This window comes from Ursus americanus, chromosome 25 (genome assembly GCF_024610735.1).
Source record: "Ursus americanus isolate L20-20 chromosome 25, mUrsAme1.1.p, whole genome shotgun sequence".
In the NCBI taxonomy this organism is placed as follows: domain Eukaryota; kingdom Metazoa; phylum Chordata; class Mammalia; order Carnivora; family Ursidae; genus Ursus; species Ursus americanus.
The window spans coordinates 3,087,435-3,102,467 of NC_142151.1; the positions used below are offsets into that span (position 1 = coordinate 3,087,435).

Below are 15,033 nucleotides of genomic sequence, written 5' to 3' on the forward strand. Positions count from 1 at the left end.
CACACACACACACACACACACGCACACACGCACGCACATGCACACACTTCCTCTAACAAGCCACCTGGCCAGGTATTTATAGAACCTGCAGGTTCCCCAGTGACCTCCTCCAGCTGCCTGCCTGGCCAGCCTTTACCCAGCCTGGTGCCCTCTGCCCTGGCGCTTGATGTGCCTGAGACTCTCCAGGCAGAAGTGACGAGGCAGAGGCCTGGTGTCTCCCAGACAACTGCACCAGCAAATCCAGGCTGAAGCTTGGCTGACGGCTGGCTGTCACCTGCATTCACGCCGTGCTTCCTTGTGGTCGGTGGGCGGGTTCGTGTGCGGCCGGGCTGGGCCGGGGAAGGTGCGTCTGAGTGAGACCGTGGCACTTTGTTCAGTGGCCTTGTTCCTGTCTCCCATCACATGAGGAGTAAGAATTGTCAGAGCCATGATTAAAGGGATTGGGAATCTGAACATTTATTCTCCTTTTCAAAGCTCTAGAATCCAGCCAGAGCTGGTATTTTTTAGCAATGAAAGTTTTTAAAATGGGAAACAGCCTCAGGGAGACAGAGGGGGGTGTCCAAACTCCTGGCTCTGCTCAGGGCAGCTGCAGATGCTTCCCCTTTCTTCCCCACTTAAAAAAATTATGGCTAAAAAAAAAACCCCACAAAATTTACCAACTTAACTGTTTCTAAGTGGACATTTCGGTAGTGTGAAGGACGTTCACATTGCTGTGTGACCAAGACCAGCTACCAGAATTCTTTTCATCCTGCGAACCTGAGTACACCCATTAAACACTGACTCCTCTCCTCCTCCCCCAGCTCCTGGCGGCCACCATTCTACTGAATCTGACTACTCTAGGTACCTCACATAAGTGGAATCATACCTCTCTGGTCCTTTTGTGACTGGCTTGTTTCACTTAGCATGATGCCCTCAAGGCTCACCCACGTTGTAGCCTGTGTCGGAATGTCCTTCCCCTGTGTTCTATTCTATGGCTACACCACATTTTGCTTATCCATTCATCTATCAATGAACAGTTGGGTTGCTTCCAGCTTTTGATTATTGTGTACGTAGGTGTACAAATATTGTAGATGTCCTTTGTGATGTCCTCTGTGTCATTTGAAGGTGAAATGAGCCACCCAAGACTCATCTGCAAGAGGAAAGGGCAGTGAATGTTTTTGCACGGTTATGTGGTGGTTTCCAGATGGAATGCAGGGCCCTGGGAGGGAAGGAGGTGGAAGAACAGGCAGGACCTGGCCTGACTCCCCCCTACTACCTCCTGCCAGAGTACCTCCACTTCCAACTATTCATCCACTCCACACGTATTCACCTACTTGCACTGAGCGCTGGTTTCAGAGGTGGTGGGAATACAGCAGAGAGAAAATCAGACCACAGTCCCTGTGCTCATAGAGGTTACGCTCCAGTGGCGTGGACAGCAGATGAACACAAGTTATAAGAAAATACCGTATGTGGTATGTTTGATGGCAACACCTAAGCAAAAAATAAAAAAAATAAAAAAATGCAGGGAAAGCCAAAAGCAAGATGATGCTGGGAAGAGAGATAGGAAATGTTGAAGGCAGGCAAAATTTTAGATCCTATAGGCACAGAAGGATTTACTTACTGAAAAAGCATTAAAAAAAAAATAGAACTGTAATTCACCCACCATAAAAGTCACCATGGGAAAGTGGTTTTCAGTATATCCACAAAGTTGTACACCACCACCACTGTATCTAATTCCAGAACAATGTCATGGTACGAGGTGATTTTTGAGAAATATCTATGCTGGGTATCTTCCATCTGCTCCTCCCTTGGTGCTCTCTGCCTCTCCTGGCCCAGAAGGCAGACCTGGAGGGGGGCTGCATCAATGGGCTCCTTCTTCAGAGCCTCCACGTGTCTTTAACAGCTGGGAGTGCCTACAGCAGATGAGAAAAGGACTTACTCCCCAAGTCCTCTCTGGATGGGGTCCCCACAGGCTGGCTGCATTCTGAGACCACCGTCCCTGTGGGATGGTCATCGCCATGGAGCTCACTGCCCTCCCCTCATCCCTTCAGGCCTAGGGACTGGGTGCCCGCTGTCTTCAGCTCAGGATACAGCAGAGTCCCTGTGGTTTCCTCTTACGCCCTGTCCATACCTCTGTAAACAGCCCCCTTCTTAACCTCCTCTCAAGCCACTCAACTCAAGTATGCCATCTCTTCCTGCCAGGGGCCCTGCCTGCCAGAGGCCTGACGGAAATGAGAGGGCCAGCCTCCCAGGGGCAGCAGGGCAGGCAGAGCTCCAGTGGGGACTGCAGGTTCAAAGGCCCTGAGGCGGGAGCAGGCCAGACTGGCTCAAGGAACAAGATGCCACTGTGAAGGGTGCCTGTGAGTGAGGCAGACAGCAGAGACCGGCCAGGGAGGAAGCCAGGCCAGCCGTGGAGGGCTTTGTGGGCTTTGTGGGTTGTGACAGAAACTTCGGCTTTTACCCTAAGTAAGATGGGCAGCCACTGGGGCTTCTGAGCAGAGGACCAACACGGTCTGACTTACAAAAGGAGCCCTCAGTTCCTGTACTAAGAATAGACTGAAGGGGGGAAGAGCAGAGGGAGGGAGAGCAGCTGGCAGTCAGAGGCCCAGCAGGAAGCATGTGGGACATTCATAATGGGATAATTGGAGGAAAGTTCCTTTACAAAGGTGTGGATGTAGAGGAAACACAAGAGGAGCCCAGGGCTTAGACGCAGCTGGGCTGTTAACACTTTCCAAGTCATGGAAAGGAAGCAGCTACTAACGGAGCCTGAGGTGAGCACGAAGGTCAGTTTTGTGTGTCAGCTTCACTGGGCCACAGGGGCCTGGACATTGGGCGAAACATTATTCTCGGAGAGTCTGTGAGGGGCTTTCTAGAGGAGATTAACATTTAAGTTGACAGACTTGAGTAAAGTAGATTGCCCTCCCTAATGTGGTGGGTCTTGTCCAATCAGTTGAGGGCCTGAATAGAACAAAAGCTGACCCCTTCTGTGAATAAGAAAGAATTCCTGCCTGACAGCCTTCAGGCTGGGATATTGGAGGGCTTTCCTTCCTTCAGACGCGAGAAACACCACAGCTCTCCCTGGGCCTCAAGCCTGCTGGCCTTTGGGCTGAAATGACATCATCAGCTCTCCTGGCTCTCAGGCCTTCAGACTCAGACTGAAACTATCCCATCCACTCTCTTGGGTCTCCAGCTTGCCGACTATAGAGCTTGAGGTTTGTCAGCCTTCTTAATTGTGGGAGCTATTCTTTATAATAAATCTTTCTCTCGCTATATATACATATATACACACACACACACACACATATACACACACATACACACTCATATATACACACACATATATACATATATATACACACACACACACACACACACATATATATACACACACACACACATATACACATACACACACACACACACACACACGTATCTTATTGGTTCGGTTTCCCTGTAGAAGCCTGGTTAATCCCGAGGGATGGTCGTGCAGGGATGGCCACCTGAAGAGGCACAACGGTGTTGACTTGAGGGACATGGCCAGCACAAGGAGATCTCACTTTCTTTCCAGGCTCCATCCAGGGCCCCCTATTAGCTGAGCTCAATGGAAACAAGCGGGCCAGACTCAACAGAGGCGGTCCTTACAGCTGAGACTCCAAGGACGCATAGCAGGTGCGTAGTGTGGAGCTAGATCTGGAGAGGCAAACAGAAGGTATCTGGCGTAAGCCCTAGGAAGGACATTGCCACAGTCCAGGAAAGAAACGATGGTGGCTTGGGCCAGGGTGGCGGCGGTGGGTTGAGGAGCAATGGCTGGATTCTGGATATATTTGTAAGGTAGAGCTGGCAGGATTTGCAGCAGCAGCGAGAAGAGAAGGGTCACAATGACTCCAAGGTTTCTGGCCTGAGCAACTAGAAGGATAGGGTTGCCATTAACTGAAATAGCTTTCTTTGGCTTCTGCAGAAATTTCTTTTGAAGAAAGGATTCAATTGCTAATGAAATGTTCTGAATCCCTGATAGTATATTTTACATTTTGTCAACAAAATACACCGACCTTGCCTCATTTGACCTTCACTGTCCCCTGAAGCAGGTGGGAGAGGTGTTCGATGACCACGGGGGAAATTGAGCCTGGCACGGTGCCTCATATGCAGCTGTGCTCATTCACAGTCACAGAATGAAGGAAGGAAAAATTGACTTGAAATGGTGAGAAATACTGATCTGTCATACTCTGTTGTAGAATTAGGCCTGGAGATCTAATTCGTTCCATTGTCTGCCCTTCCATTGTTCAGGCAGGAGACAGCCCAGAGACGAAGGAGCTCCGGCCTCAGCCTAGCTCTTGAGGAGCTAGTGACCAAGGACATGTGGCTAGTCACCAAGTAATGTAAAGCAAGGGGTGTGTGGAGAAGAGGGGGAGAGAAGGAGTGGGGCAGAGGGGAAGGGGGGCAAGGGAAGAAGAGGACAGGATGCACACACTTCTCACCAAGCTTCACCCTCAAGGGGAGAGCTTGGGAACATTCTCACAGATCAGTGCTCCCTGAGCAACGGGCAAAGATGTGCATTTGTCCTCTGTGCACAAAGGAGCTTACCTTAGATACTAGGCTCTTTTATATCTTTTACTTCCCTGTTCTTTTTCTTTCCCATCCCCCTGTTCCCCTGTACTGCCACACCCATAAATCAATACTTCCCAATAGATATAGAATTGCAGCAGGGGAGATTTGAGTCATATTTTAAAAAGAACTAATCTAATCCCCTCATAATCTAGATAGAGTCTAACTTTTCCCCAGCCTCATCTCCTACTGCTCCTTTCTCTCCTCCTGCTCCTTTCTCTCCTCCATTAACCCAACCCTACCATGCCCCCCATCCTTCTTATCCCTCACCCTACGACCCTCACTGTGGCAGTTTTAAAACATGTCTGCAAATTTTTTACCCTCCTGTCACTGAGAGGTAGGGTCTATGTCTCCTCCCATTGAGCTTGGGTTGAACTTGGAGACTAGCTAACCAATAGAATACAATTGAGGTGATGCTCTGGGACTTCCACGGCAGACCATAAAGACAAGACAATAGCCACTCTATTCTCTTGGGATTCTAACTCCTGGAGCCCAGCCATTGTGCTGGGAGAAACCGCAAGCAGCCCACGAAGAGGAAGTTGGAGCAGGCCATGTGGAGGAAGACTGAGTCCCCTGGGCCTCGGCCCCAGCTGAGTTCCTAGCCAACAGACAGCACCAACTTGCCAGAGGCAAGTAAAGACCCCCGGAGGTGGATCCTCCAGCCCCATTAAGCTGTCCCTGCTGACACCACAAGAAAAGCCTTCCCTGCTGGGCCCTGCCCAAAATACATACTCATTAACTAAAGAAAATATTGCTTTCCACTAAGCATAACTTAGTATACGGATAACTGATAATCTCACTATTTTCCAACAAGTACATACAACATAACATGACCGTGGTTTCCTTCTTCTGTTCCTTCTGTTTCTTGTATGCTTTTGGTTCCTTATAATCATCCATCGAGGAGTCTCCAATTGGTGAACTACTAGTCATCAGTTAAAGCCCAGTTCAAAGGCCTCTTTCACTGTGATGGCTTCCCTAAAACTTCCCTTCTCCTTTTTCCCACCATAAGGAGAAAATGATGTTCCCTCTGCTACATCGCCAATACCGCACTTCTGCATCACAGAACTTAACTCGAGTTAGCTGACTGTTTGCTTGAGATTGAGATCAAGCACCATGTCAACCTTCATGCCGGCTCTGTGTGTCACATCTCCAGGGCCTGGTGGGGGGCCGACACCGAGAAGATGCCCTAGGAAAGTGTGTTAGGTTGGAGCAAATCATGAGGGGTTTGAGATGAAAGACTGACCTAAAGAAAGGTGGAATGCTGTTTCCCTCGTGGCCCTTAAAAATAAAGCCACAACATACGTTCCCTCCTAGCTGGCAGGAGGGAAGGCAGGGAAGTTCTATCCTGGCCTTCAGCTAAGGGATAAGCCCCTGAAGTTTCTGAGTTTCAAAGGTGTATCTTAAGGCCTGATCATTCCCTTAGCTCTATGCTTCATTTATTCCTGCTAAGAAATCCCCTCTCTGAAGTTACTGGGCTCTCGAGTCCTCTGCCCTTCCCCGCGTCCCCCGGCCCCACCACAATCCCTAGTATTTCCCAATATGTCACTGTGTACCTCTGAGCCACGGTCCTAACGAGCAAAACGGGCCAGAGTCAACCATGCATACAAAGCAATGCATTCCAGAGGTATTTAAAAGGTGTTTGTCTCTGGACTGCTGGTTAGGCACCTGTGGGTGAACTACCTTAGCAGGTCTTTCAAAAGACATCACATCACTCACCATTGTAACACAGTGTTTTCCTTTACAAATGCTTTGAGGTCTTCCAAAGGAAACCTAAAGGGCTGGGAGGGACCTGGGCCACTGCTGCGTCTGTGAAATGAGCAAGACGAGCATGGAAAGAGCTTTCTAAGCAGCTTCCATACTTAGCACATTGGAGGAAGTCAGTGCCTTCAATAAGCAGGTGCCAGAAAGTGGGGGAGCGGCCAGGTTCTGTGGGGTCAGAAGCTTGCAGAATTTGGGGGTGGTTATCTACAGTAGAAAAGGAATACAAATTATAAGTACAAAAATAGATACAAAAGGGAGTATTTAGAATGAAAAAAATCACTCAAAATTACACATTTTAAGAAGGTGATGAATACCACAAAAATCATAAAACCTAGAAAAATTACACATTCTCCTTATTTATTAATTGCCCCATATGCCTGTGTAGTACTTTTTCTAAATTTGCAATGATTTGTAATCCAAACAGTATGCAAAATTCATCTGAAATCAGGCATTCACAGGAACAATTCAAACGCATGTAAAAATCGCTGCCACCTTATACTGAACCAAATAATTGTGCAACCGGATTACTCTGATGCCACAACATTGACTTACTGATGACTACGTGTAGGAGTCTTGTCACCAGAACACTTGCTTCCTCAGGCGTCTCTCTGCGTGGGCGGCAATCCCGCGTGCCATTTTGCTGGAACCAGCAGGTTTCGTCGGGACAGGACGCATCACACACACTGAGGGGCACCCTGACACGTGTCCCGTGTACCCTGGGACTTCACCCGCGGTGAAGGCGCCATCACCACATCGGACCCACAGACACAAGCACTGAGATCAAATTCTGTCTCTGCCATCCCCGTCCGAAGAGAAGACCATGGAAGACCTGTTTGTAATTACAGACGTTCCACATGGACTACTTTCCTCACGCGAGGGAACTGTCTGGGCCGGGTCGACGTGAACCAAATCCGCGGCTGGCAAATCCCCTTGTTGGATCTTCGGCAGAATCTGCCAGCCTAGCTTCTGGCTCAATGCATTTCGAACCTTCTTTTTCCTCCCCTCCCACGCACTTCCAACGGTGGGTGCTGTGGGACGCTCGCGCCGTGACAAACGCAGGCTGCTGCTGCCCATCCTCATGCACGGGGATACTGAGCAAGGAGAGTGTTCCTGGAAGCCGGTCCCACACCCGCTGCTTGCAGATAACTCGTCTATACAGGGAAGTGGCACTGAGCTACAGAAATACATCCCTCTAAGCCCAAATTAAATGTTACCCCAATTCAACTTCCTCTCGGCTAGATCCCCCAAATGCCCACGGGTGCTCAGACATCACCCAACTAACAGAAAATCGGAGAAGCAGGGATGGCAAGAGACAGAGCGATGAACCGCTGGTAGTCGGACTATCTTACTTTTGCAGGTAGTACAGAAACACTTGGGCAGAGGACTGTGCTGCCCCTTCAGGGTGGGGCCCTGAGGCTTCCTCAGCTGCCCAGCAAACATGGCCCCTAGCCTCGAACCAGGAGCACGTGGGGGACGTGGAGACCACAGGATGCTGACATTATCGACGGCTTCATCAAAAGGCAGCAGGCTTGGAGACAAGAGTCCCAACTCGGTCCCCAAGACTCCCTGTGCCTCAGGGGCCCCCTGAAAACAGGGATGACGACACTGACCTCCCAGGATGGCTCTCAGGTTTAAAACACCAATTTGCGACATCTCTTGGTATGTCAGAGCACTGGACAAACGTCCCCTGTCATTCTTGGACCAGAGTTGCAGCACCCCCTGCCCCCTGGGTCCAGAAGGAACAAGTCTACAGGAAGAGCTCTGCCTCTTTAAAGTACGAGGTTGTGCTCTGACCCCAAATGGAATGAACTGAGCCCTGCCTTCTGGAATCAGGGTAATCCTGCTGAGGTCACTTGTGCCACCGCCTCCTCCCTGCTGTCAGGCAGGGGATTAGAGGAGAGGCCAGCGGATTAACGTTTTGTCATAACCACCCCCCGCAGACCATCAGCCCCCTCCCGGAGCCTGCTGGTCAGGTGGGGTGGCTCCTCTGTGCACTGTTCTCTGCAGGGCAGAGAGAAGCCCCTGCCCCACCAAGCACTGTAGCAAGACAAGACTGAAAGCTGGGGGACCCCAGACTCAGAAGGCAGAAGGCCTGGGGACGTCCCAAGGATCTGGGTGACAGGCGGACAGAGCTGGCAGTCGGAGGCCACTCTCTTCTCTCTGTCCCTTCACCCTGAGCCCCGCAGAGACACCATGCCAGGACTCCCCAGGTTCCACGTCGACACCAACGCCCCCCACCACAGGAGGCCCTGCTGCCTGTGGCCAGTGGCTGGGGCCTCCCTGCAGAAGACCACAGTCCTGCTGTGCCTGCTGCTCTCCAGCACCTCCCTATCCCCCACAGGCGGGCAGACCAAGATTCCTCTGGACACGTAAGCATCAGGTTCAGCCCCCGCCCCATAGAATCCTCTGGCCCTGTCCTCCCTTCCTTCCCCTTGGAGACCTCAATCCTCTGCCCACCCTCCTACCCCTGACCTCTGGCCTCCCTCAGGCTCCCTCTGGCTCTCCCGTGGGGGCTTGCACTGCCCACTGTCCCTCTCCCTCCCCTCTTCCCACCAGACTCCCATTCTGGAGCCCCACCTGCCGCTCCCAGACACCCTGCCGGTTTCAGGCAGAAGTGATCATGAGGGCCCTCACGCCTCAGGATGGCAAGCAGCGGCTCAAGCACCTGCAGGCCAGAGGGATGCTCCTTCCAGGATAATGGCTGCAATTAGGCCACTGGGGGGGGGGGGGGCTGTGCTGGCTCAAAATGATACCACAGCTCCCTAAGGATTGGTGAGGAAATTTGTGGTTTGACACTCTGAAAGAGTAAAGCAGTTCTAAACCGACAAAATGGCTCATGTAGCCAGGAGCTGAGTAAAATTGGACTTCGTCTTCGTCTTCCCTTCCTGCCTCCTTCCAGGCCCCCTTCTGCATCCTGCCACTCAGACCAGCTCCAGGAAAGAATCTATCGGTCATTTACACTTTGGGATAAAGCTTCCTTGCTGGGAGGGTCTGTTTTTCAGTCCTTTGCTCTGGGGGCCCTATTACAGAAGTAGCCAAGATACGTGGGGAGAGGAGCAGTCTAGACCACAGGGGGCAGTTCGCTCAGTCCATACCCAGGCCCAGCAGGAGAGTCAGCCTACCAGAGCCAGCTGCCAACCTCGTGTCTGAACAGAAGCAGGGACCGGGATGCCGAACAACACGTGTTGTGCGTAGCTTTGTGGGAGGCGGATTTCAGCAGCGTTGTTTACACTGGGCTGTAGAGCCTCTACTGGGTCCCAGCCGGGCACGGTGCTGTGCAGTCGAGGGAACAAGGTCGGAGAGGTTAGGCGAGCTCCCCACGTTCACGCAGGCGGTAAAGGGAAGTGCCAGGATTTAAACTCAAGTCAGCTTGACCCGCGCTTCCCCCACTGCTGGGCTACACGACCATCTGGTGCTGAGGAAGATGTTGAGACTAATTCTCCATCCCCAGAACACACACCAACTAATAGTAAAAGGAGAACTCCGGGATAGGCTGAGTGCTGAGTCAAGGTGGCTGGAATCCAGGTCTTGGTTGTGGAGAACCGCAGACCGGACCATCTGCATAGAAACCTCGACAGCTGGCCGAGATGACTGGCCCTCAGACCTGCCTGCATCCGCACCCGCTCTCTCCCTTGGAGCCAGAACTCCGCCAGGCCCTTGACACCAGCCCTCCTCTCTCCCCTGCTGAATCCCCTTCTCAGTGTTGGGCACCCCAGTGACACTGCATCTCCCTCACGTCAAGCCATGCCCTCCCTTCTCACTCAGCCCTCAGCTTCCACCCCCCGCCAGGCTCCTACTGTCCTCCCAAATCTGTTCCCACCAAGATCCCCAAAGATTTCCTCCCTGCCCAATCCACCAGACATTCCCGGCCTCCTCTTCCTGGACTCCTTTTTCTTGAATCTCCATGCATCAACTTCCATGACGATGAGCCCTTCTGGGTCTCCTTGGGCACCTGAATGAACCTTCTCTCCTCCTCAAGCAATTCTTTCCCTCTGCCTGCCCCTGAGATTGTTGGTGTCCCCCAGGGTTTGTCATCCACTCACAGCTCTTCTCATGCTACACACTCTCCTTGAGAGAGCGCCTCTACCTTCAGAATTTCAACTGCCACCTGTGTGCTAACGACCCTCTCGGCCCTGCCTCTGCTTCTTAGACTCACATACACATTGCCTATGGACCGCTCTTCCTGAAGATCATGTGAGGTTTTAAATTCAAGTGTGTGTCTTTCAAGATACAATGCAATTGGTGCCTTTCGGAGTTGTGCAGTGCACCACCTGCCCTATGGCACTCAGGAGCCCTGCAACAGGAAAGAATCTCACATTCTACATATCACAAGCGACACTCATCACCTACCCTCCCCGACTTGTTCCTCCCGATCTTCCTGATATTCTTAATTTTATTCAATACCACCATCAGCTCAACCGCCCAAGCTCAAAACCTGAAGTCATTTCTGACTCTTCCAAGCTCTTCTATAATCTCTACCTAGAAATCTCTTCCAAATCTCTTTGGCAGGTTAAACTCTCCCAAACTTCTAACACTGAACTCAGATCCCACTTGTCCCAAGAAGCCTCCTGGCACCACCACTACCCTTCCCAGAGCTTTGTTGGCACGCCTTCACCTTCACACATGTATTATGCTCTCCGTATGTGGAGGGTGTCCCTCTCACTGAGGGTTTTACAAAGGTGAGCACTACCATGTGGCTCCAGCACTGTGCGCAATGGCCAGCACATAGTAGGACCTCAATAATGATCGTCTGAGTGACTGCATGAATGCAGCCTTGACAGGGTCATGTGGACAAGCTCATTTTGCACCACCCGGAGATGCTCAGATGAGGTCCTGTGTCTCACCACAGGATGCCACTAGCCTGCCCAGGGGTCGGGAGCTTGGTGCACTTCCAGGGATGGATGAGAGGTCAGGGCTTCTCCAGGAGGCCTCCTGCCCTCCCTGCCTGGCCTGCTCTCGCCTCTGCAGAAGCGCTCAGAGACTCTTCCTCTGCGCAGGCTCATGTTCCCTCTGAAGTTTCAACAGAGGATTTGGTGGCCGGTAGTGACCTTGAGCAGGCCACACTGGAGGGCACGGCCCACTGAGAAGCTATAGTGGTGCCAAGCAGTTCCTGTTTCCGTCCTCAGAGTCCTCCCCACCCTGGCCTGGGCCTGTCCACAGCCTCTTCCCCTTCTCTCCATTCTCCACTCACAAATCAGAACCCTTGGGGGCTTGGGGTCAGGCTGTGCTTCCCAGCTCGTCCACCCTGCCCCCTCAGGGCAGCTGCTGAGCCCCCAAAGGGCCCTCTTGGTTTCCTGCCCCAACCAGGAGGGGTGGTAGCTCCTTGTGTGTGTTTCTGGGTACAGATCGGTGTGTATGTGCACCCATGTGTGTACGTGCAAAACTTTACATATTATGTGTCTTGTGTTTGTATCGGTGGGTGTCTGTGTGTGTACACAGTTGTTTTCTGTGTGTGTGTGTGTGTGTGTGTGTATGTGTGTGCGTGTGAACACACACGTACTTTCATTGCCCGGCAGAGTGAAGCTGTGGGCAGACGCCTTCGGCCGGGACCTGTATAACACCGTGACCAAGTACTCAGGCTCTCTCCTGCTGCAGAAGGTCAGCAAGCCCCTCCAGGGAGCTCGCAGGGTGGTGGGAGGGCAGTCAGCCAGGGACTTCCTCCTGGTGGAGAAGCAGAGCCTTCTAATCCCCAAATGTCCATGCTGTAAGGGGTCCTAAAGATCATCTAATCCATTCTCCTCATTTTCAGATGGGGAAACTGAGGCCCAGGGAAGTAATGATTTGCCCAAGTCACAGAGCAAGTCATGGGGGCAGTATGGTGGAGTGGCCAAGAGCAGAGGGTCAGCTCAGATCCCCCAGAGGCAGATGCCAGGAGGGAATCAGATGGGCACGAGATCTATTTGGGGGCTTCTGTGAAGAATAAAAGGGAGAGGGAGCAGCTATGAGCAGAGTGGGGTACAGCCTTGACCCCTGTAGGCAGGGATGGGGAGGACCGAGAAAGGGGTAAGCGCCCTGCAGGGGCTGCTTGGGCAGTGGAAGCAGATGAGCGGGCCTGTGGCCCTCTGCAAGGGAGAGCTTCCCTGACCTCAGTTCTCAGAACCTACAGCCGCGCCTCGCACTGGAGTGTGCCCACATGGGGCCCTAGCTGAGGTCTAGCCCACGCCTGGCTCCCGGGCAGGAAGCGAGGCCTGATGGACAGGACAGTGCACCAGCTCCCCCCTCGCCTTTATTTATTAATTGCTTTACTGCAGATTGACAGCGTGCCTGTCCTCTTACTGGCTTATAAACAACCTCATTTTCTCTGATACTTAAACTCCCAGACCCGTTTTAATAATGGCCTGCCATTCTCTATTACCATTTGCTAAGAGCTTTATATTCACGATTTAATTCTCACCACAACTTCATGGAGTACGATCTTCGCCATTTTCTAAATGTTGCTAAGAGCAAATCTCAGGCTTTTATGCCCGCGTGGCCACACTGCAGCCTCTTCCGAAGGCCGCTGGGCGGGGCCGGAGGGAGTGGGCGGGGCCAGGACGGGCGGCTCCCTCTCCCCGCCCCCTGCAGGCCGCTGTACCAATGACAGCTCGGACCCACTTCCACTCACGTGGAGCTTCCACCCAGCAAAGCACCAGGTCTTTTGATTTTCTCATTTGTGCCCTCCAATCCCGGGCGAGGCAGATACAGTAATATTGACGTGGCCGTTTGGGGTAAAAGCATTCTAGAGCGTGCTCTAAAGCCATGCACATATCACATCTTATAGATCAGGAAACTGAGTAACTCGCCTGAGGTCACATGGCCACTAGGTTGCCAAATGGGGTCCTTAGACATTAATGACACACACTAGGTGAGAGATACCTCCTGCAGACCAGAGAGTGCACTTGAACCCAGCTCTCTTAACTCTCCCAGGTTCTCCAGTTCCTCCGGCAGCATGAATACTTGTAGCTGCCGCTGAACTCCGCCCAGGCAGGGAGAATTCCAGTTCAGACGGTTGTGAGAAGGGGCACACTGATACCACGGGGCATCAGGAAAGATGAACTGATTTTCTTGTAGTCCCTGTGAGCAGCTCCAGGGAGGCAGCATGCCTGCATAAAGAAGATGGAAATCTTCCTCCATTCACTGGCTGTGTGACCTTGGTCAAGTTTGTTGACCTCTCTGAGCCTCAGTCTACTCCCTTTGAAGGATATTAACCACAACGTGTCCAGAGTTCCTGGAGCAGAGAGAACTTTGATAAGAGGCAGCTATTAATGTTAGTGGGGGAGATTATACCAGAAGGGGAGGGCCTGTCCTTGCCTCTCGTGGAGTCAACAAGACTTCACAGGTGTGAATGCACTAGTTGAGAGTATGGAGGCCGCCCGTAATCATGTACAAGACTGCAGGTACCCATCTCTCCCACTTCCCCCGCACAGAAATACAAGGATGTGGAGCCCAGTCTGAGTATCTCGGAGGTGGATGGCTTAGAGCTGGTGAGGAAGTTCTCAGAGGACATGGAAGCCATGCTCCGCAGGAAAGTAGAGGCTGTCAAGGTACTCTAGGTTCTATGACTTGTGGGGGGTTTCGCTCCACCCCCACGACACCAGAATGTCCCTCAGTGTTGTAGCCCTGCATCCTCTTTCCCACACCATCCTCTTCCTACCTTATAGTGTCTGCCGTATATCCCCATGAGCCAAAAAATCCTTGTAAAGGAGAAAATGTTGAGAGTCAAGGGAAGAGAGGTGGGGGCTGGAACTTGAGCTCTGCCTGAGGGAACCACATCCAATACAGTAGGATTAACCTGTAGTGTTAAGAGGGATTCTGCATCACAACCTCATATTCAGAGACGGGCACGGAGCAAGTACAGAGTAAGGGCTTTAGGGGTCACCAGCTCAGTGAATGGGTGGAGGGATGGCTGGTGGGCAGAAGGGAATATAGCTGGATGATGAGCTCGAGAAGCAAGCTCCCTCATCTCCTCTCCCTTTTTCTCCTTCCCCTACTCCTCCCTCCATGTTCTCCTCTTCTGCATATCAACCCACCCTTCATGGCACCCACGTGTTCTGAGGGCCACCCAGGCAGCAGAGGTACTTATAGTGCTGGGCCTTGTGCTCAGGTGATTCCCACACTGTCCATCCACCAAGCATAAAGGTCCTACCCCAATATCTTTGGGGACCTGGCTGGGTGGGGAGACACAGTTCCTGCCCCACCCAGCCAGAAATCTGGCCATCCAAGACTAGTCTTATCCCCAAAAGGACTCCCTTGGGGGAACCAGGAAAACAAGGAAAGAGGAGATGGAGCTAAGATGGTAGATTGTGCAGGGGAGGCTGAGAGCAGGGGTTGGGGAGAGAGCAAGCTGCAGCCTGACCAGTGTGCCTGCCTGGCTCCCCACCTCCCCATCAAAACCTACTTTCTGGGAAGCATCAATGTCAGAGTTTCTGGGGCCTTCTTTCCCACAAGTTACAATGTGAAGCCTCTTTTCTACAGTTTAGGGGAGAGGGATTGTAGCATCAAAGAAGATAACTTGGAGACTGGAGAGCCCATCCTGGACTACCAGGAGGACATTGATCTCACATTCAACCAACACGGGTAGTAATGCTACCTCCTTCTATCTGCAATGCTGTTTAAAACACTTCTCTGGAGGCACCTGGGTGGCTCAGTTGGTTAAGCATCTGCCTTCGGCTCGGATCATGATCCCAGAGTCCTGGAATCAAGTCCTGCATC

At 52.0% G+C, this 15,033-nt stretch overlaps 1 protein-coding gene across 1 annotated transcript in view; it reads left to right on the plus strand.

Moving 5' to 3' along the window:
- Nucleotides 1-8,535: 8,535 nt before the first annotated feature.
- CACNA2D4 (calcium voltage-gated channel auxiliary subunit alpha2delta 4) overlaps nucleotides 8,536-15,033 on the plus strand; it is a 109,369-nt gene continuing 102,871 nt past the window's right edge. The window contains exons 1-3 of the mRNA XM_045775451.2: nucleotides 8,536-8,711; nucleotides 11,859-11,940; nucleotides 13,749-13,865. Coding sequence (XP_045631407.2) covers nucleotides 8,536-8,711; nucleotides 11,859-11,940; nucleotides 13,749-13,865 — 375 coding nt within the window. The remainder of the gene's footprint in view (nucleotides 8,712-11,858; nucleotides 11,941-13,748; nucleotides 13,866-15,033) is intronic.